Here is a 24365-nt window from a genome sequence, read left to right as displayed (position 1 = left end):
TGGTTGTTTTATATCCAACCGCAGTATTTATCAAAATATTTTATGTAAACGCTTACTTTTTTACATTTCAAATGCCTTTCTAAACCAGCTAAACAGCTCGTTTTAGAAACTGTTGTGATTATTTCAGGTTTAGTATAACATTCAAAATAGTGGCAGCAATATACCATTGCTGCAACGTACATTCATCGGTTTATTCTCGTGGTGATCATCCTTGCTTTCTTCTCTATACAGAGTACAATTCCCATTTTAGGTCACATCCCTCCCATTAATGGTTTGCTTTTGATCTCCTATACAACCACTTTCATTCTGTGCATTGTTTCCTTACATTCAGCTAAAATTATGAAGTAATAAATTGCAAAAAGTATTTTCTTCGTGAAAAAATTTCCTGTTGCTTACTCATTGAACTACATCTCTGCCTGATCTTATTTCCTGTAGTCAGAACCTCCTCCCATCCTTCTAGTCCCCCTTGATGACCCATTGATAATCTACAGCTGTCACTGACTGCTTCTTCTTTATATCGACTTTATTTCTCCTGCTCTGTTTCTTACTTACTTGACCACACCTTAGACTTCACTTACCATACCCCTGGTTGCCTTGGGCCAACTTTGGTCCTGTATATAACTTACACGTGACCCCCAGGTTGTGACAGACTTGGGTCACCTGTTTGCCCTTGTCCTAACAAGATAAGACGTACCTGTCCCCGCTAACTGCATAGATATTGTCAAATGTTTATACTATACACATTGAACTGTCAGTGGTGCACTAGCAGTGTTAGGAGAATTTGGCAGTTTTGTACATAACTGTATATATTATAGCCCAGAAAGGTGCTTCTTAAGAATTGTGCTCCAAGCACAAGATGGTCTTACTTAGGAGTCACAACGAGAAAGGAGGCGGTGCCCCAGGGGACGAGACCTTAATAATTCATCACTGTCACTACTTTGCAACATGTCCTCATGTTTTAATTCATCCTTATTGTTTAGGCTTATAAACTTATATATTATAGAATGAAACATAGGCACTGTTTTAAATTATTGCAATTATACTAAGGTAAAATTTCATTACTATAATCTAAAGGTAAAAGTCGATCTTACATCGATAAAGACCAAACTTCAACCCAGCATAATGAATGAAATATCTGATCACTCCACAGTTGTGATGCTTAGATGCAACGACTGTAGTTGATTTCATTCTTTACTTTCAAACTTGGTTGTGAGAAAATACACAAACATATATGGGAAATTTTCATGGGACCATTATATCTTTATCCTCGTTCAGTAAAAGATGTAACTCAGATATGCTATTAAACATGAATAATACATAGGTCATGTCTTTAGAGTATGTGATATATATAATTATCATGAGTATTCTTGTCAAGTATCCTAAGTGTGGAGTGGTCAGCAGATGCATCAGTTGACTTGGAAATCTGTCCAACTACCCTTCTAATGTGCTCGACTCAGAAAGTCTTTATTAAGAGATGAAGATATAAAGATGAACTGCAACAAGTCATTCCTATGGCAGATTCATGTAAACTGCGAAAAGCATCTTCCTGAGTGACCCAAGATTTTATTAGATAATTCAATGAACATCAATGTCAAAATACAAGATCTCTTCATTCTAACACCTAGCCCAAAACATGCTGGGTTTGTCTCTCTGGAAAGGTCGAAAATCAACCTAGAATGTGCTATGCTTATTCTAGCCCTAATAGCTCATTATATTATATTACGTAGATATATACTCAAGTAGCCTTATCACATTTAAATCTAAAATAAGCTTCTTATCGCTTTGCTTATCATTAAACATATGGTAATATTCGACTGATGAAGATGAACACTATAGAAACTCAGGTGATTTTGAAAGGTTTGGCTCCATTACCAGCCTCCTTGTTTGAATCGCACCAATCTGGCCTCAAGGACATTTGAGATTTTTGTAGACACTAGCAGCTGAAGGCAAAACTCAGCAAAATCTGTCAAAAGAAGTCTGCGCTCTGCATTGCATGTATATTGTAATCACCTGGAGCGTTCTTTTTCTAGCTTTCTATTCTAATTTTGTCGCCATCTCCCAGTGTCTACAGATAAAGAGACTTATAGGAACCATGGGACATCTTCCTATTCATTTCCACACAGTTTCCCAAGATCGCTTCCTTAGTGTAGCCCTGAAAGTCACACCATTTCAAAGGAACTTCAGCTCTGCGATAGGATACAGTGTATTAGGGAAGTTGTCTTGGGAAGTTCGTGAAGGACTTTAGGGGAATTTCCTAAACAGAGCCAGTAAAGGACTCCTAAGGGGGCTTCCCACCTTGCTTCAATGTTCCATACCCAACCTTATCTCTCTCTCATTTTTTACAGATCCTCTTCTCCTTTGATGATATGTTGTTTTGTACAAATGTGATAACTCACCATTGTGATTTCATATCCACAGTAAACACACATTCCCTAGCTCGCATGTGACAGTTCTCAGAAGAAGGAAACCTTTAGCCCCAATGGAAGCTGTCGGTGACCCTAATGGGATGGACCATCCGCTGATTTGTTCCATATAATATAATATTTTTGGTGTGGCTCCATACCCATCAAAGGAGAGACTGCCACTCATGTTATGCTTTATGCTCCTTAATTTGATTGTGCTGTACATGCTTGACAGATAGTCTGATTATGTTACTGTAATTCATTTTTACAGAAGTCCGTTTGAATGTATATTTAATGAAAAAAGCATCATGTTTTTCCATAAAGGGAGAAAACCTAGAAATAAATCCTGTTTGATATAAAAGAGATAATGACAAATATATCCAATGCAAAACCACTCTGTTAATAACATTTTCATTGGATATATTGCTTTATTGTTTCACGAGTCTGTTGATTTATTCAAGGTTGTTGCAGGTACCACGACTAAAGTACTGTGGACCTTTGCCTATATTATTACCTTTATCCCCAAACCTTCTTCGCCTACCCTTGTCATTTTCTTCTTTTCATTCAGCGAGTTCCATATAGCATAAACCTAAAAAGGCATCTGTCTCCATGATATGTCATCGCTTCACTTCAGCCTGTCAAAACCACCAAACACACATGAACAGTTGAAGGAGTTTTCTTTAGGCAAACGTTTGGTAGCATTGGGGAATATTTCAGATGACAAGCATTTCAGACAAGTGTCTTCTCAGGTACAGCTTGGTATATTCTTTTCTTTTGGTCAGTTTTCCGTTAATTAATTTCTGCCTTGTTGATAAAGGGATGCCGAATTTATAGTGTCCTTAAATACATTTCAAGCTTTAGTAAGTTTCAAGAGAAAAATGCTTCATCATACACTTGCTTTGTATAACACACTGTATTTTATTCAATCTTGTCCTCCCCAACACACAAAACTATATAATTCAATTTTACTCTCATTGTGCAAACCTTAACAGCTCTACTTTCATCTACTTCAGTAGTCATTGAAAGTTAAAGTTATGTACAAGCAGTAATGAGTATATATATGTTTATATGTATATATTTATATATGTTTTTTTCTAAAAACACACACATACTTATGTGCATATACATACATATACTGTATGTATACATATATAGATATATATATACTGCATGTATATATACATATTGTATATAATTTCATATATATTAAACTTTAAACTGCTTTCACATAAAAATACATATTTTTCATAAGTATTTAGTTTGTTTTAAGTCTGGTTCTTTGATTTTATGCACTTTATTTGAATAGTATATATAAAAATATTGTAACGTAGTTATTTATGTTGATATTGTTGATAATATTGTATTTTCATGCCATTGTTATGTGGATATTGTTACAGATGTCTTTTAGATTCTGTATATCATTTCTATCTTTACCTATTTAATGTATCATAATGACTTTGCATCTACTCCTTTTTACTGTAGTGATAACTTCATCGCAACATGTTTCTGTTAGTATGATTTGGTTAGTATTACTATCATCATTACTGTTATTGCAAGTGTCAAGAATAATGGTTTTTATTATTACTATTATTATTCAACATTTTTGTAAATAGTTGACACCTCTGTCAAACTCATGTTATTAAAATCTGTTCAGTTTCCATCACTTGAATTGAGTTGTTTCTCTGTCGTTAGCCTGGGTTCCTTGTTTAATTTTCGTGACTTTCCGTCCCCTGCTCTAACTACTGATAACATTTTGACAATTTTGTTACCATTTCATTCTCTCATCAGTGCACTGAATTCATACGAGGGTGTTTCATGAGAGGTAAATGTTTCTCTGTCATTCTATTTGCCAATGGAAAAAGAAATCTGCAGTCTTTTTCACAAGAGTCAATTCAACTGCATCAACAGACACCAATTTTTGTGCATTCTAAAGCAATGAATTGATAAGTAGTGTCAATTCGAAAAGGAATGAGAAACTTGTACCCGAGGTATGATGGCCCTCCCTAATTTTATGACATTCACTTGTTCATCCACACCCACTTGTTGCATCATGTCCTGATCACCCTTGTCAACATTAACTTTAAAAACACATTGCTCTTTGATCTTCCTCCTCCAGCCCTGTTATCCATTAGCCCTCTTTATTTTGATCTCCTCTCCTTCACCACATGCCACCTTGCTCAATAAGGCGTTGGCTGCCAGGGTGGCCGCCACACACCTGCCCCCTCCCCCCATCTCACCTGATTTTTTTTTCTTGAAGTGGAAAGAAAGAAAGAAACTTTTTAACCACACCTCGTTATGAAATTGTTTTTCTCTCGTAATGCTATCACCAAAAGCTAGTCTTTGCCCATACATTTATATAAGACAGCATAAGGTACCTTGTATATGCAAATGTACTTTCTGATTATATTTTCTCATAAAAACATGGACAAGATTTCATTCATCGGGTGGGTGAACGTTGGCACACGTGACTCGGCTCAGTCGCGCCGAATGGAGACAAGTTCTAAAATGGTTAGCTACTGGCCCTCGGTCAACTACTAGTCAGTCATACCATGAATATAATGTACGTTGGTTTTGCTCAAAATTCTCATGAAATAACCCGGAGATACATAACAGGTATCAGAATTTTCACATGAAAATACCACTTTTTTCCTTCTCCTCACTGGAGTGAAAAGTATATGTACAATATATATATATACTGTATATATATATATATATATATATATATATATATATATATATATATATATATATATATATATATATATATATATATATATATATATATATATATATATATATATATATATATATATATATATATATATATATATATATATATATATATATATATATATATATATATATATATATATGCATATGCATATGCATATGCATATGCATATGCATATGCATATGCATATATATATATATATATATATATATATATATATATATATATATATATATATATATATATATATATATATATATATATATATATATATATATTCGTAAGTATTTAATTGGGTACTTTTTCAAAACTCAAGTTATATGAAACCATACATTGAAGCTGAAACTTAAACGCTGTAGTACTGAGACATAATTAATGATGATGGGTACATCAGTAGCAGAATTTGCAGTGGAAATAAAATCTTAGAAGCATACCTAGTTGTTGACCCAGTTATCATTATAGTTGACCCTGTTCTCCTAGTGCCGATATGCCATGCTGATATCATCATATACCGTTGTTACTGTATTGATTGCGATTATTTCAAAAGGTAAAGTTGTTATTTTCACGTGTTTATTTCATTTATAACGATTATTGAATGTTATTTTGGTGGAAGAGCGACTTCACATTAAATATCGAAAATATACATTTTGTTTCACTTTCCTTATTGCTTCCTTTGTCTTCAATCACAGTGACAAAAAGAGGCATTCCTCCAAACGCACTAGAAATTTGAATGACAGGCTTCATCTTAAAATATAATATAAAGAAAACTGAAAAATAACATCTAGGAGGCCTGCTATGTATCATTCACTAAAGACACACTTGAAATTTTTTAGAAGGTTCATGTAATAATGAAATTGAAGCTACTTTCTGTTATAAGAACTAATTGTTTACATGCCTTGTTTTCAGTAACAGATAATGATGACCTGTTAACAATTAGGTAGTTAAACTACTCGGTTGAAAGGTGGGCAGAATATGGTATCAACAAAAAGTGATATTTAATATGAACACTTCCATAATGCCTTTTATAAAGGCTTACACCATGGTAAAGAATACCCTTCAAGAATGATGGTACTTAATATCAGGAACCATCAATAATATACTTTATATGAAATTAGTTAAAGTCCCTTTATTTCATAAAAATATCAAAGATCCACTTAGTATTTAACCTGAATCATACGTCCTGTCTTAACAGATTCCTCGAGTGCTGAGGCAATAATTGAAACATTCATAGTGTTCTTCCCTGGGATTGATGCCTCGTCAAGACCTGCAAAGATCCATCAAATTATCTCTATAGAAAACAATTAAACTTAGGAGGCAGACGAGAAAATTGGATGCTTAATGACAGCTGAATAAGTAACAGTTCAGGGTAAACCAAGAGATGAGGCTGAAATGGCAACTGTCCTTCTTGTTACCCAAAAGCAATGGATGTCATGTTCCTACTAATATTCTGCAAGTGCCACCTCCTGGGTGTTGCTGATCTTTATATTGTATGCCATTTCTCTTACTTCACATTTTCATCCAGTCCTCTAAATTAATTTCATTTACCCCAAGTGCTTTAATGAGATTATGGACTTGAAAGTCAACTGTTTTAATGATTCATATTAATCCTATACACAGGACCCTTCTTATTTTAACTATACTTGGGAGGAGCCAGTACCGTTTCTCCATTAAAATGCAGACAGGTGAAAACTCTTTGAGGATATAGTCATTAGTACCTTTTTTGTGAAACTATGCCAAACTCTAGCCTATTCCAGATTATTTCTTTTAATAATGCATCCTCTTTTATATTTTATATTATTTATCTCTGTATCCATTCCTCCACCTTCTTGTATACATAGTTGATCACTGAAACTTTATCAGTAACTGATCCCACGTTCAAGCACAACAATTATTTCCTCTAGGATGTTATAAGAAAATGGAATATATAAAGCTAATGGCTGAGAACTAATGCACTCCATATTAAGTATTTTTAATCCTTTAGCTTTACAAGTATTCAATATGCAATTACAAATCCTGACAGAAATAGCGAAAACTAAAATTTCACTAACACATGAAAAGTAACTCCAGTCACTGGGTGTATATCTAATTCTCCTTCATTGGCATATGCAAGCAACAAACAGTCTTTTCCACAATTATCTTTGTTATGAGGTTTTTGCTCTCTTGAAAATACATGATAAAGACTGCTTACCTTGAATTACATCACAGAAGTGTTCAACCTCTGCGATATATCCTTCATAATAACGTGAGGGAAATGAATACTGAATTGGTGGCTGACTGTCTCCGTCTACTGTGCTGCTTGTGAGGTTATAAGGCCTCTCGTTTGCTGCAGAGACCATACCCTTCGGACCAAATACCTAAGATAATGAAAAAACTAAATTGCATACTTGTAACCATGCACGTGAAAGCATCTGTGATGAACTGGTAATCAATCAACACAGCCTCGAAAAAAACACAAATTGGAGAACAAATTTATTCAGAATTTTTAATGTCTCCACATTGATGAGAGAGCATGACGTTCCAAAACTGTATGTGCTTTTGAATATATGTGTTCTCCAATTTGTTGTTTTTTCAAGTTTCAATGTTGAAACTGGTCTGTTATCAACAACACAGGCTCATATACAATGTCTTTTCATTACAGGTTAATAGTTCAATTGGAAGAGAATAATGCAAAAATGTTTGGACTTATTTGAGAACACTGTTTGTATTCTTGTTTCCTGTGTAAAAAGAATATGCATTTTGTTATTTACACTATACATCAAAAAACTTTCTGTTATCACTTCAATATATGTTTGTTACAAGCAGTTTCTTGTGAAGAAAGTATAAAGCCATCATTCTTACCTCAATACGCTGGTCATAACCATAGACTGCATTACGACTTAGATCCGTCATAGAAATTGCACCTGAGGCAAATTTCATTATGAAAGCTACTGTGTCATGATCCCCAATAGCACCAATTTCAGGGATGAACGAAGCAGCTGATGCAAAGACATGTGTTGGATAATCTCCAATTACCCAGCAGACAAGATCAATGTCGTGGACTGCACAATCATGGAAAATGCCACCTAGAAGAATACAGTAGTTGGGATAATTCATTCTGTTGCATGTTTGGACTGTAAACAATTATTACTAAACTAAAGGGTATTGTGTCAAGGTTCTGAGGTACAGTTAGCCATGGCTATGCAACTGGCTTGCTTTCAATCATGAGCAGGCATAAAGGGAAAAATTGTACAGGAAACCAAACTTCTCATAGAAAAAACAGGGATGCATTCCAAGTGATCATGACCCACCCAAGCTTTGACCTAAATGGACATAAGTTTTTGAACTCTAAAGACAATAAATATCTTCTAAATCACTTATAACGTCACATAAAACATTAATCTACTACAAATGCTGTGAAGGAATGTTTTAAAATTAAAGAAAAATATTTGTGGGGAAAAAATTTTAGGTTCTGTGTAGGGTTGAAAACTGCAGAATCCCTTCTAAAGTTGCTTAGAATATCAAACATCAAAAATCTGCAAATTAAAGTTGATTAGCAACATTCCAAATTTAAAATATATTCCATTTGCACACCTTAATCCATGTCCAATTCATGCCTTTAACAGTAGGTAACACTCATTCCATATAAAATAATTTAACGAAAATGCAAGTAATTACCTGATACTTTTAGATAGTCAATGGAAGGAAGAGGAGAATCTCTTGCCACAGTTTTAACCAGATGGATTTGTCCAACTTCCCCTGAGCGTGCACGCCTCTGTAATTCTTTGAAACTCGGATCAAACCGCCGATTGAAGGCACATAACAGAGGCCTCTCCATCTGGAAAGGAAAGATGATATTCCAAATTTCTCACTCGAAACTGAATATTCAAGTAACAGTAGCTAGCTGAATTAAAAAATATATGACACATGGAGTAAACAAAATGGGAAAATTGAGTACTCGTAATTATGACAAAGAAAAAATAGAAAATTCAGTTGAAACATGTGTGTGCTTTTCACCTAATTACACACCATCATGAGTTGCAGAATGAAAGCCTATTGTTCTCAGAATGAAGACCTGAGATATAGATTTTTAATTCTGAAATCATATTAGAACAACTGAAACCACACTGGGAGATATGGTTGGCTTTTCCTTTTAATTTTTTAAAATAAAACCTCTAGAGTTACACTAAGAAACATATTAATAAACAATTCAACAATTATACTGTATTTACTAAATATAATGGTTCTCCTACTTAAAAATGGAAACATCGTGTGATAAAAGTAAAAAAAAGACATTAACGTTTAAGAATTCTTTTACTCACAAGAAAGCTATAGTAAAAAAAGCAAGATCAATAACAAAATTAACAAATAAAAAGAACTATATTAGTTTTAAGGGTCATATAACTTCAAATGGTCATCCCAGAAAGTTACCTCTTTTGCGATCTGGTAGCATTCGCGAGTCTCATTTAAATTTTCAGCAATGGGTTTCTCGCAGAGGACAGCCTTCCCAGATTTCAGTCCTTTTATAACCAGATCTTTGTGCATGTACGTTGGGGTGGCTATGATGATGCCATGGACACTATGTAGTTGGGAAGATAAATTGAAAGTTAAAATGGTTCCTGTAAGTGCTCCTTGAAATTATGATCTTTAATGATACCGTGGATGTTATGGAGCTGGGATGATTAAAAGAAAGGTAAAATGGTTTCATTAAGTGTTCCTGAAATTATAATCTATGATGATACCGTGGGTGTTATGGAGCTGGGATGATGAAAATGGTTTCAATAAGTGTTCAATGAAATTGTATACGATCTATGATGATACTGTGGACGCTACAGAGTTGGGCAGATGAAAACGAAATTAAAATTGTTCAACTAAGTGTTCCTCAAATTATGATCTGTGATGATACCATGGGCACTTTCAACATGGGATGATGAAAACAAGGTTAAAATGGTTCCTCCAAGTGTCCCTTGAAGTTACCATCCATGATGATGCCATGGATACTATGAAGTGGGGACAATGAAAAGAAAGTTAAAATGGTTCCCCTAAATGTCCCTTGAAGTTACCATCCATCATGATGCCATGGATACTATGAAGTTGGGACAATGAAAAGAAAGTTAAAATGGTTCCTCTAAGTGTCCCTTGAAATTACAATCCATGATGATGCCATGGATACTATGAAGTTGGGACAATGAAAATTAAGTTAAATGGTTCCTCTACGTGTCCCTTGAAGTTATGATCCATGATGATTCCACGAATACTGATGTGACGAAAAAAGGCTTGGCTGCTGCTACCCAAGCTTTCTTCAGCTTAAACACAATTTGGCCTTCAACATACAAAACCTCATAGCACTACTGCAAAACAGATAAAACTTTTGACGAGTCCCAAAATAAAGTGCAGACCATTGCAACTTGTAAATATACAAAGCAGTAATAAACATACAATTCCTAAGTACAGCTTAATACACAAACAAAAGTGAGGGATCTTACACGTTGAGTGGATGGTCCCGCCAATCCATGTTGTAAACAAACCTTGAATATGACAAGTAATGACAAAAGGACAAACACATGAAAAGTACAAATCACAAATTTATGAAAATCTTGGTGCTTGAAATTATGATTTTGCAAACATGACCTAAAGTGCACTTGATCTATTCAGGAAAATCTAATCCTGGGTCTGATTTTTTTATGTTTACAACTTCTCATTCCAATGGGTAGTTTTTAATGTTAGGATCAATTGGTGGGTAACCAAATACCATCTACTTTGCCAGGGTTACAAGGCAACTGCTGATATGTATATCAACTTAACAATTAAAAGATAAAAGGGTCTGCTCTACTAAGAAAAAACTGTACACCACCCTCTTAAATGAACTTTGAGAAAAACTCAAACTCAAAACAGAGTTCTGCAACAGGAGGTTAAAAAGAAAATAAAATTAAGGCATGCTCATTAAAACTAAAACTATAAATGTTGGAACAATCGTAGGGAAAAGCAGGAGTTGTCGAAATGCTGACAGGAGGAAACCTGAATATTTGCTTTGCTGTGCTCAGAAATAAAGGTATGAGGGAGTTAGCACAAAATCCATCGGTAGTGACATGGAGAAACATGAATCCTGGTGGAATCGCAAAATATATTTATCAAAATTATGAAGACCAGAAGAATGGAAGCAAGAATTCGTGGAAAAGCTATCAGACACTGTGACAGAAGTACTACAGTCAGATGGGAGGCTGATACAAGGGGATCTAAATGGCCATACAGGAATAGGCAGCTGGTTTTGAGGATAAGGGTAACATACAAGAAAGAGGAGGCTGGATCCAGTCAAAAGACTAAAAAGTAAATTAATTTTCAAAATAAAGAAATAGTGGAATGATAGAAGCAATATTTTAATAAGCCTCTATGAAGAAAACGAGTGTGAACTTGAAGTTGGCATAACAGAATGACCAATAAAAAATATATCACCTGAAAAGGTTAAAAGAGCCCTCAGGAAGATGAAAAATGAAAGACACAGGATGATCTAATTACTATATAACAAATGACTTAATAAAGGACAGACAGTCATTCATAAGCTTACTACATTATATATGAAAATCTGGTTACAGAAGAGACAGGATCAGAAGAGTGGGAAAATGAGTTTTGCCATGCCATATTGTTAAACAAAGGAAATTGGTAAGCACTGCAATGTGTATTGTAAAGCACTAAAACCATTTGAGCATGCTATTAAAATGCTTGGAAATGTGCTGGAGAAAAGGCTGTGAAAAATGTTCAAAATAATCATTGTCAGTTTACCTTCATGCAAGAGAAACCATCTATAGCAGCCTTTATAATGGGGCAACTACCAGAAAAGTACCAAGCAAAGCACAAGAGATTATTGTGTATCACATACTTATGGCTCTTGAAAAGGCATCTATGTACCAAGACAAATAATCAAATGGGCCTTACGGTGGCAGATGGTGCCAGAAAGAATCCTTGAGCTGAAGTTTTTTTACCTATAAAAATAAATCGACTGAAGACAGAGGCAGGTGTATTAGAAGAATTTCAATTAATATTTGTATCCATCAAAGATAAGTGTTGAGTCCTTTGTTGTTTATCACAGTTATGGGACAAGCTACAGTACTAAGGAGTGCAGAAAATTGGTTCGTGGGAGGTGCTTGATGCAGATGATACAGTGCTAAGAGCGTAATGGAGAGAGTATGGCTGAAAATCAACACAAGCACAATCAATTTTATGGTGACCAAATGGAAGCAAAGGAAAAATCTCAATCAGGAAAGTGGCCCTGTATTTGTTATGAGAAAGGTGGTGGTGGTGGGGGGGGGTGAACTCAGTACTGTACACCAAATGTAACAGATGCATTCACAATAAGTCCTCAGGATTACAAAATATCCATGGAGAAAGACATTTTAGAAGCCCAAAAGTACAAGAGTAAATGGCGAAGAGGTGGGAGTTGAGAACCCTATTGTCACACATGGACAGGTTTTAATAGAGATCAAGAATTTTTGTTACCTTACGGACACAGGACTGAGGTGGGAGATGAGAGATCGCTAAGAAAGAGAACACTTCCGGCATGGTTGAAATGAAGGGAGACATACTACTGCACTGGTAAATAAATGTCCCCTTCGCAGAGTACAAAGGCTTACAATGGGTACAAAAGGTCTGTAGTATCTTATGCAGTAGAAACATGGACAATAAGGTCTCAAAGATTTCGATGGTTTGGGCATGTGATGAGAAAGTATAAAGAACAGGAAAAAAGTAGACACGGAAACCGCAGGACGAAGACCTGTGGAAAGGCCTACGAAATCACTGAGAAATGGGACAGATGATGGCGACGTGATGAGAGTTCAAAGGACAGACAGAGTTCATGACAGAGATGAACAGAAAGAACTCATTTCACGTCTAATCCAAAAAATGGAAAAGCTTATGTAAAAACGTTTACAATGATGATGATGATGTAGTTAAAGTAAAAAAATACTTATTGAGTCAGCCAACAAGGAATCTTCTAACATTTCTAATGCAATGTGTGGAAAACACATAACCCCTCAACCGAATATCAAGTTAGATAATACACATAAACAAATAACAGAATAATATGTTTGCCTTGCAAAAAGCTGAATGAAAACCTGAAGTGGAAATGAAGGCCTGCTCACTGGAGGGAGAAAATCATTTTTATTAAGGTCTGTGAAGAACTTTGTACTAAAAAAAAAATTACCTCAGCACATAAAAAAATTCTTTTAAGATGTACATGAACTTATAAGCAAAAGAAATGTAAATGAAAGAAACAAACCTAGGATCCTGAAAAACTTTGTCTTCTTCTTCTGGTGACAGTATGGAGGACTCTGGCAGTTTCCACTCCCGCTGAACTCTCAACAACTTTTCACGGTCAGGTTCGACAATGTACTTCAAAGTTAGCCTCGGATTTTTCATTACATTGTTCAGGTGTATGGAACCTATCAATCGAATCAAGCATACTATGAATGTTAAGCAATGCCTATTTTCATATTTTCTTTAAACTACTTTCCACCTCTTCCCAGGGATAAGGAAAAGTAAGGAACATTAAAGAAGTCTTTAAAACATTGCAAACGTAACTTAACATTGGGGTAAAGATACAGCTTTCATGAATTTAAAGGACTGAAACTGAATTACAGAAAAATGTCCAGTTTTCTTTACTGTGATGTAGAATTTAACTACTCCTTGTGTAACTACTTGTTCTGGCCAGAATTGGCACCAGTAATAACCTACAGCGAATGCATAACTGCTAGATATTTATTTTCTTATTCAAAATTTACACTGTCGATTGTTAACTATGAAATTTTATAATTCACCATCGGAATATGAAATGAGAGCAGGTAGGGCAAATCATAAAAGCATAACCTAAAAATCCCGCTCAGTCTTTAAAATAATTCTCTTATCATTATTTTTAATCATTTACTAGTTACAATGTTGCCTACCCTATAAAATGGATTAGCTGATCCTGTGTAATTACTCAAGCCTGTAGCCCTCCATCAAAATCATTACTGTAGATAATTCTCCCATTGAAATTCAGTTGAAGGCAATTTCTCACCATGATCCAATCCACTGGTGTTATCAGATAACTAAAATTTTCCATTTTTGATGGATGACAGAAAAGTAACTTATTCCAATCACTTTAGAACATATAGTCCGCATGCCATTACCATGTTTGTGGCCTGCATTATCGTCCATCATGGACCCTTTTCGTGTTTTATGGTTTATATTGCGCTGAGTTATGGTATCATGAGGCCGGTGGAAATACTTTTTCCCCATAAGCCCCTCAGATTCAAACACAATTTGATAAAACAACCTCTCCAGAAGCAAAATGAAAATGGAATATATAGAATTTAGGCCAAAGGGTAAGCGTTGGGACCCATGAGGTCATTCAGTGCTGAAACAAAAACTGAGAGTAAAAAGGTTTGAGAGGTGTAACAGGAGGAAAACCTCGCAGTAGCACTATGAAACAATTGTTCGTAGAAGGTGAAAAGTAAGATGGAAGAAAGAGATTATGAACGGAGGTATAGAAAAAAGAATGAAATGGTTTGTAGCCAGGGGCCGAAGGGATGCTGCACAGAACCTTAACTAATGCATACAGTGCACCTGACGATAGCCCCCTACAGGCAGAAGAAAATGTGAAACGCTTGTACTGAAATTAATACTGAGATTTATACATGTATACCGATGTGTTTGTCTGTATGAAAAGACGTTATATGACAAGGTTCTTGACTGTATAATTGAGAAAAAACCAAGAAAACACTAGAACCCTTCAATACCTTATCTAACATGTACCAACTGACCTGCTCTGCCAAGGGCAAAGAGAGCGACGTTTATGTGTTGTAGATTCAGAGGAACATCTTTTGCTCTGCTCGTAATTAACCCTGATCCTAGGAGGTACCTAAAAGGGGAAAAAATACTTATAAATACTGTTTTCTTCAATTTGCTTCCTAAAGATAGTACTGTTTGCAGATCAGCTATCATATATGAAAGCACAAAGGCCTCCTCTTCCGATAGTGGGTAAAAAAAAATGTGTTACGGATGAGCATTTCTCTTGAGCTAAAATAAGAATATTCATAATGTGTTGACCTTAAACAAAAAAATACCCATATGCCCACAACGTCTTCTTATATAAATCCAAATCGGCCCTCACTTTCAATGGCAAACACAAAGAAAATATCCACATGCCTACAACGTCTTATATAAATCCAAATCGGCCCTCACTTTCAATGGCAAACTGCCATCTTTCTCTCTCTCATGTAACTACAAACCTCAATTTTTTTCACGACTTGCTTATTTTATACAGAAAATTTTTAAATAGTAGATGACCTCCAGCAATGTAAACAACTAGTTGGGCTATGTCTTGTCACTAATCTTTTAGTATTAAAATCTCCGGAATATATCAAAGATAATTAGGTACTCATATCTGGGACATCAGTCATAATATGAAAATTAACATATGTTTTATCTTTACAGAAATATTTTGTTACCTACTCTTCTTGCTATTATCATTTTAAAAGGATTTATAGTACTATTTCAATTTACTTCTGCGGAATAATAGGCAATACATAAGGGAATAATTGTTAATTAAAACATTTTAATATGATTCATTATTAAATAACTTACTCTTGGTGCTTGAAATCACTTGCATGGTGCTCTGGTTTCTTTTGAGTGTAAGGAGATGGAGCTGCGAATTTGTCAGTGGCCATTTTTTTTTAGTGAGTATCCTTGGTTGACTACCCTATAAAGAGAAAGAATAATGAAAATATGCAACATAAAACCCAAACCCATTGAACCAAAAAAACTCATGTCAAAAACATACCAAGATTAGATATTACTGTATTTTTCTTTCAAACAGAAAAAAAAATGGAGTCTGGGGAGACTTTATTGATAAAGACCCAATGAGTCATATTAGCTTGGGGTGAACATTTCACAAATTTTTTTTTTTTATCAAACTAGCTATTTTTACTTAGAGCCAGTCTCTTCCACTGAAAATGTTATAGATTTCTTGCATAAGGTTTGATTATACGATTTACTAAGGAGGTTTTAAAATCACGCAGTTGCGCAACGGGCTCCTATAAATCTAACAGGACCAAAATATTTCAAAAATTTTTGCAAATTAAAGAATTTCCTGCTCTGCTATAAACTGGGAGTAATAAAATGTGGCCAGATTTGAATGAGAATGTCGTAAGCGAGATATAATCCAAGTACCTTTATTGCAGTAATGAGAGTACATGATTAAAGGCATGCTCATAAAATGTGAGTGATGAAGCACTGTTACAAATATTGACGTTACACACTTCTAATTTACTTTTATTATCAGGGCCTGAAGGAAATGCAAGAAAGGCAAGCTATTAAAAGGCATGCCATTAAAACCAACAGGTATGCTTTACTGCTTATTCCCCTCTCCTCTTGTCTAGAGAGAGGTGGGGCTTGCATCCAATCAGTCTACAAAAACAAAGATCAGCAGGGTAACCCATCATACAACTCACCTGCAATCCTCGTCCTTCCAGTACATGCCGGCTCACAACCCGACTCTGCCCTAAGCAAGAGAAAGGTGAAGAGAAGAGACCAGTCACTCACACTCACCCTCTCTTGCTCATCAAATACCTTAACGGGATGCTACTTGTCCCCTTGGGGGAGCTGGGTGAACTGCACAACTTATTGAGAAACCACCACAGGATCCAAGGAAAACGTGTCCAAGGACTTGTGGGCAACATCCCGAAGATAAAACAAGATGAATGTGGTTTGACATGACCACACCTGCTAAACTGTCAGGTTTATCCAGAATGCAAAGGATGGGACCTTGTGAGCTCTCACCTGGACCATATCCTTATCTTCCCCACCAGACCAGGTGTACACCCGCTTGATTGTCTCATGCAGTTAGATTGTCTCATGCAGTTAGAAAGAGATTGTGTTCTTGGACACCCCTTTCTAGTTGAGCCAGTACTAACGAAGAGGCATTGACTCTCGGGCCTCAGCTGTCAAGTCCTCTTAAGATAGTACTGTAGCACCCTAACTGGACATAGTAGCATCTCATCCAGATCACTACCAACAAAGTCCTCTAGAGAGGGGATAAGAAAAAGACTCGAATCTGACATCAGGGACCGACAGATTCTGAGTCTTTGCCACAGATTCCAGGACAAACACGAGAATAACTTATCCCTATCTTCTTGAATGTTTGACCTCACAGGAGAGGCCATGAAGCTCGCTTACTCTCTTCATCAAAGCCAGGGCAAGCAGGAAAACAGTCTTAAAAGGTCAGATCCCAGTCTGACAACTCTCACAAAGGCTCGTAAGGGGGATGAGTCAGGCTCCTCAGGATGAGAGTCACATCCCACCCAGGGGGCCTGAGTTCTATGAGTGGGTAAGACTTTTGAAGCTTCTCAGGAGCATGGAGATCTGCCAAGCGGAAGAAAGATCAACTCCTTTCAGCCTAAGGACTTGGCCAAATGCACACCAGTAACCCTTAATGGCCAAGACAGAAAGAAGCTTCTCTCAGCGAAGAAAGATGAAAAAGTCTGTTACCTGCTAAAGAGTTGTTCTGATTGGTGAGATACTCCACTGACAATGCCAACTACAAAGACAGTACATTTTCCCTGGTTCACAGTCACCAAGGATTTCCAAAGGCATCCAGACATCTTTGCTGTGCAGCGAGAAAAGCCTCTCACTGTACACAACAGTGGTCAGAAGCAAAGTGGAGTGCATACCAACAAGTGAGTGGGGCTTCCCCCTATCTGTCAATTGCTAATGACCTTGTCTGAAAGTTAAAAGGTCGTTCCAACCTGCATTTGAAAGCTAAATCCCATGTAAAGAACAAAGGTTTGTATTTGTGTAGGGAAAAAATGCAATAGTTTTGAAAGAATCCCTCTTCAGCTCTGCTTACATAGTCTCTACAGACAAGGGACTGTCATATCCAGTAGAATCAGTAACAAGGTGAGCTCGGGCCCCCATCAAAGTGAGACACAGTAGCCCAACCCAGCTTCTGTTCTGGTGATCAAGACAAACGCCTAGGACGAGACATAGACAGCAAGTAATGATCAGAAGGCAATAAAGGCAACTGCATGCAATCACCTATACCGTCTTTGCACCACACCACGGAGCAGAACCAGCCAGGCTGGTCCCACCACCTGATACAGTGACAAGAAATAGATACTGATTATCCTAGGTGAGCCATTATCAAGCTGTGCACAAGCCACAGTACCATCAGGCTGCACACACTCCAATCCAGTTGAGCAGGCAAAGCTGGTGCAATGCACAGGAGATGACTTGTGGACATATACACCCATCTCTTCCACAACCAACAACCTCAGTTAACCAGTACCAGGATCACTGTCATGCCCAACAAGTTGCAAGAAGTCCTCCTAGACTTCTTGCAGAGGGCTGCCTTCTGGGCCCTATTCCTATACAGTACCTCCTATCATCTGGGGCTGGGGAAGACAAGGAAGCAAGGATGACGGTAAGGTGTATGAAAAAGACAGTGGATGGCAGAAGGAGCTGTCAAAGCAGCTACAGCAGTAGCAGCAGGTACATAATTTTTGCAGGCAGAATCTTGTGGGAGTGAAGCTACTGCAACGGGACCTTGAAATACTGACCCTTATAGAGAACTTTTAGTGGAAATCAAAGGTTGCAGGAAGGTGAGTAAAAAAGGCTGGCCAATGCCCAAGAAATGCCAGATGACCTTTACCAGCTCTCTTGGGGTTAGTTCAGCGTCAAATCAAAAACATATCCCTATGGATGGTAAAGTGTTGTGAGAAAAAGCACCTAACCTGTACAAACAGTACAATGGAGTTACAGAGAGGTAGAGGCAGGGGCTTAAGGTTAGTAACAGATGGTGGGCTACCTTAGGCAAGCAGTATAAACTGAAGAACTTGAAAATCATGAGCAAATCAGCATCAGGTGATATGGAGGTAGCAATGGTTACATGATAACACCAAATCTTTTGTACAGAGTAAACACTCCACAGGCTATGATGATTAAAAACAAAAATGTCTTGCCTGTACTTTTAGCAACACAATGAGGTCTGGGTGAAGGTAACAGACAACACTCCCAGTAATCCCCAGTTCCTCAAAACTGCTGATGCTAATTTTGAAATTATCCTCCTGTCTCCTAACATGAAACCATTGCTGCAGCCACTTGATCAGGCATCATAAGATGCATTAAGACAACTTACACCTGCCTTACCTTTAGTCTTTTAATCTTAATCTTTCTTTTTCTAGTCAGCGTCATTGTATGTCGGTAAATATCTTTCATAACTGATATGTAAGTTACAAAAGCTTATCACCCTAATGCCCACAAACTTTACCTTCTATTACGCAAGAAGTGTTACGGTTACATTAATCTCAAGGCTAGATTATACTGTATAAACAATAAGGCCAAAGATTACACCACAAAAATGGGTTGACTTAACTGAGAGAAAAACATTGTTATATTTGTCTGTTTGTGGTACAGAACAACTAATGTTTCTAAGCTACTGAAAATGTCCATGCACATACAGAAATCCTCATCAGTGACATGAATGGGTAGCTCAAATACTGACTAAACGGTATCTGTTATATTTGTTGATATATATAACAACATCTACTATTCTAAGTGAATGTTGTCATATTGCTTTTTTGTGCATGACTCAATACAATGAATATTTTATTAGTATGGTAGGGAGTTTGAAATGTAATGACGAACTTTCTGTGCAGGTATATGCCATGATGCAGCATTCAAAGGAACAAAAGGGACTGTGGCCATTATATGAGAAACACTCTGTCATGGGAAATGGCCTGAGGTTGAACTTGATTGAGAAAGTACACACACACACACACACACATATGTGTGTATGTGTGTTTCTACAGAGGACCTCAATATTATGGAAGGCTCTAAAGATAGGATTCTATATTTCTGAGCATTCAGAGGTGTGTCTAACCCCCATCTCCGTTGGGTCCTTAAAGATTGGGGTAGATGCACCTCTGAGTGCTTGGAAATATAGAATCCCATCTTTTTCTGAATATTCTATATATATATATATATATATATATATATATATATATATATATATATATATATATATATATATATATATATATATATATATATATATACTTATCTTTCTCAATCAAGTTCAACCTCGGGCCATTTCCCATGACAGCGTGTTTCCGGATAAAATGGCCACAGCCCCTTTCACTCCTTTAAATGCTGCATCATGGCTGAACCTCTTGTGCAGTAAAACTTCAACAAAAAAAAAAAAGCATCTTCATATACCAGCACAGAAAGTTCATCAGTAGCATTTCCAACCCCCTACAATAATATTGATGGTATCGAGTTATACACAAAAAAAGCAATCTGACAACATTCACTTAGAAAGGCAGATTTTATATATCAACAAATATAACACATACTATTATATATGTATATATACATATATATTTATATATATATACATATACATACTTATACATGTTTACATACAGTATATACATAATATATATTATATATAAATATATATATACATATATACACATACATACAAATATATATATAGTATATTTATATATATACATGTATATATACATACATACAAATACATATATATTTATATATATATATATATATATATGTATATATGTGTGTATGTATATATATATATATATATATCTTCAAATATGTATATATATATATACATATGTGTGTGTGTATATATGTGTGTGTGTGTATGTATGTCTGTATATCTTCAAATATGTGTATATATAACTATACATATATATATATATATATATATATATTATATACATATATAATATATTTATAAGTCACTAAGGAACTCATTCAACATTAATAACCTTGAGAGAACTCATTTGCAAAATCTAGCCTTGAGTGCTCATGAAAACAGCTAAAGGGCCTGTCCCATTCTCTAAACTGCAACTGCACTGAAATCAATTTCCCCTTTGTGTGAGCTATTCTACCCTCTCTAAAGAGGTGTAACTTTCCGTAAAAGTTGCCAACATGCTCAGAGAAATATACCAGTCTTCTTGTTGACGACGTTTTGGGGAGATGTGAAGAGCGCTCACCTTCTATCAAGACTGAAATACACTATCGTCATCTGGTCTAAATTTAGATTTCGATATTCGTGGGAAAGTAACTCTCATTCGCATCTGTAACGCTTACTGGGCGATACCATTCTCCTTTTCAAGTCATTTGTTCTTTTTTTCTTGTATCAAGGAGAAAAGATAGCCTTTGATGGATTCTTATCTTTTATATATAGTTCCACTCGCATACCATGACTGATGTCCCTAGATCTCTAACAATACAGATTGTACTAGACCACGTATAATCTTACTTTCGTATGAAATTCCAGTCTATTTGATTTCAAAATCTTGGTCAACTTGCCCAACGTTTGATTTGCATTTTTTAGTGTTCAATGAATTCCAACGCAAAAGATGATGTATTTTCTTTTAATCATGTTTACTAAGTCAAAGATTCCACCTCATTTAATTCTTACTCCAGCTTTTGTTATTTAACCCCCTTGTGCATATTCTGTCCTCATTACTTCCGTTTTCCTTATATTTACCTTGAGTCCCATTTCTCTAAATACATGTTATATTCTATTAAGCAAGTCTGTATCTCTAGTGGTGTTCAACCGATTAAAACTGCATCACCAACGTTTTCCAAATCTCAAGTTTCTGTCGTTACTCCAATCTGAACGCCCACTTCCATCTCAAACCATATTTTTTATTACAATATCCATTTAAATGTCAAACATCAAAGGTGACATAACACTCCTTGTCACACCCCACTGTTTACTGCAAATTCACTTCATAACGCTCCAAAATTAACATGGCATTTACTTCGTTCCTGGATGCTCTCAATTTCCTTGAAGTATTTTGACCGGACTGCCCTAGTAACGCAAGACCTTCCTCGGATTAGATCATTGGAATATTCACAGAAACTGAAGATTTAGAATATGATGATGACGCTGCTTCAAGCAGTAAAGCATCGGAAAATTTACAAGGCTTGTTTAATAGAATTCATAATATATTTAAGAAGCTGGAGCTCATGATAAATAAGAAAAAAAAACAGAAGTAATGAATTGGTTAGTCCTTATTCCATTGGATTCATTGCATGTATACGATGGCGTATGAGGGAATACTCTTAATATATATATATATATATATATATATATATATATATATATATATATATATATATATATATATATATATATATATAAAGGCTGTTCAAAATTACACACACTAGAGCACACTTAAATACATACACACAAAGCATAAAATCACGTTACATACGGACACATATGGTTACACAAGAGCACATTGAAAATAGCAAAATCACAAAACCCTCCAAATAAATAGGAAAATGAATAAAAAAGTCTAATTTTAAGAAAAATTTTTCAAAGAATGGAGAAACAAACAAAGACAGTAATATACTTATAAAAAAAAAAGCAGAAGACGCTCACCTTACAACCCAAACGACAGAACCACACTAACAGTAAAAGAAAAATATATACAGAAAGACAAAGCAAAAAGATCGGGGGTACAAATAGTAATGACCTATGACAAAAACAATGGAATTGAGGCAGTTTGCGTGTTTAATGAGGGAACCCGCAGTTTAATATTTAAAGACTCGAGTATCTGCAGTTTCTGTTGGTTCTGTGCTTAGCCAATAACTTTAAAATCATCATAATTTATTTGTGTTTTGCACTTTGTGGCATGATTTCTTATGCAGTACAGCTCTGGACTGGAGAGTCGGCATCCAGTTCTAGAACATCTGGGACAAGTATATTCATAAACAACACCAGACGACATCCGGGAACATGATTATGTTGGATCCACCAGGCGGCTTCTCAGTTTCAGAGCCGACTCTCATAAGGGAGCGAGTTATTACCGTCAGACAACTTACAAGTATGGCAAAATTCCCACCGATGCACAATTCACTTTCTAAACTTTAATGGACATTCTTTATTACAGAAAATGTTTGTATGCTACAATGCCTTCATCCTAGACTATCCAAGGCATTTTAAACTGGAGGATATCCTGGTATGATGGTTATCACAGAACGTAAAGACAAAAATGGAGATAATGGTAAAATGTCTAACTTCGGTTCAATGTTCTGTACCAGCATTCGGTTTTACTTGTTCAGTCTAAGTAAACTAGCTTTGCCTCTAGTAGCCGTGAGTCAGATCACCCTGACAAAATGCTCCTATTTTGGTCAAGAGAATTTCCCTAATTTTCTCTGAATATACCTATCTTGCTGCGTTAGGATTATTTTCCTGTTTTAATGAGCGTTTTGAACGTTTCTAACGTAAATGACCTAACAAACCACATCAAACCTAACCTAACCTAGGGTACACGGTCCTTACCCTCGTGCATGGTATTGGTTGGAAAACATTCGATAAACTTGCCTTAATTGGAAAACATTCGATAAACTTGCCTTAATTTGAATACGAACTATCAGTGGGTTTAATGTCCATGTATTTAACTTGTTTTTCTTTTTTCCCACCCAAAAACAGCTTTCCCACTGGTCCCTCCAATTTTAGGATATAAGGGTGGAATCCACTAGGCTATCTCAACAAGTACTAATCTACTAATGACAATGTCAGAAACGTTCATAGTACACATTAACATGGAAAAATGACATTTTCAAGTCCGAACTGCAATAATGGTTTAGAGTAAAATATACCAAAACCATATATATATATATATATATATATATATATATATATATATATATATATATATATATATATATATATATATATATAAATATATATATATATATATATATATATATATATATATATATATATATATATATATATATATATAATTTTGAAATCCCTCGTCATACATATATTTATTTTTATCTTAATAATGTACGATAAGCATGCCCCTAAAGCCCCCGCATTTTTCTTACCTTAAAATAGTTGTAAATAGTATTTGCCCAGTTCATTTGCTGCCATGCCCTTTAGGTCAGTGCCCCAGGTTTGAGTATGAACTTGAAGCGGTTGCAACGACCGTGGCAAGATGCATCGTTGTAAGTATAGTAGCATGAAATCATTCCGCTCAAGGTAGGCTCTCATTTCGTCCTCATGAGGTTTATCTGAAAGCACATCTGTTCAACATCTGCACTGAAGTACACAGGTGTAAAAGGCTTCTTATGAATTCACGAAATATATGGTGTCACTTTTTCACGCACATTCTTCATACTAGCCACTATATACCAGAATGGAGCACAGGACACAGGTTTCAGTCATCATTTAC

At 35.7% G+C, this 24365-nt stretch overlaps 1 protein-coding gene across 5 annotated transcripts in view; it reads right to left on the bottom strand.

Moving 5' to 3' along the window:
- The window catches only part of LOC136829332 (inositol 2-dehydrogenase-like), a 26257-nt gene extending 1892 nt beyond the window's left edge, over positions 1 to 24365 (bottom strand). Inside the window, exons 1-9 of one of the 5 annotated variants that reach the window (XM_067087732.1) lie at positions 24019 to 24365; positions 15727 to 15841; positions 14904 to 15001; positions 13382 to 13544; positions 9541 to 9688; positions 8788 to 8947; positions 7972 to 8195; positions 7322 to 7487; positions 6234 to 6397 (exon numbers count right to left, since the gene is read on the bottom strand). In XM_067087732.1, coding sequence (XP_066943833.1) covers positions 6288 to 6397; positions 7322 to 7487; positions 7972 to 8195; positions 8788 to 8947; positions 9541 to 9688; positions 13382 to 13544; positions 14904 to 15001; positions 15727 to 15809 — 1152 coding nt within the window. In that variant the 5' untranslated portion in view covers positions 15810 to 15841; positions 24019 to 24365 and the 3' untranslated portion in view covers positions 6234 to 6287. Of the gene's footprint in view, positions 1 to 6233; positions 6398 to 7321; positions 7488 to 7971; positions 8196 to 8787; positions 8948 to 9540; positions 9689 to 13381; positions 13545 to 14903; positions 15002 to 15726; positions 15842 to 19284; positions 19307 to 21111; positions 21223 to 22561; positions 22606 to 24018 lie in introns of those variants that run through there. The other 4 variants (XM_067087733.1, XM_067087734.1, XM_067087735.1 and 1 more) reach the window with 4 other exon arrangements.

This window comes from Macrobrachium rosenbergii, chromosome 44 (genome assembly GCF_040412425.1).
Source record: "Macrobrachium rosenbergii isolate ZJJX-2024 chromosome 44, ASM4041242v1, whole genome shotgun sequence".
Lineage (NCBI taxonomy): Eukaryota > Metazoa > Arthropoda > Malacostraca > Decapoda > Palaemonidae > Macrobrachium > Macrobrachium rosenbergii.
The sequence above is the reverse complement of the archived record's forward strand: the minus strand, read 5'-3'. Positions and strand labels throughout refer to the sequence as shown.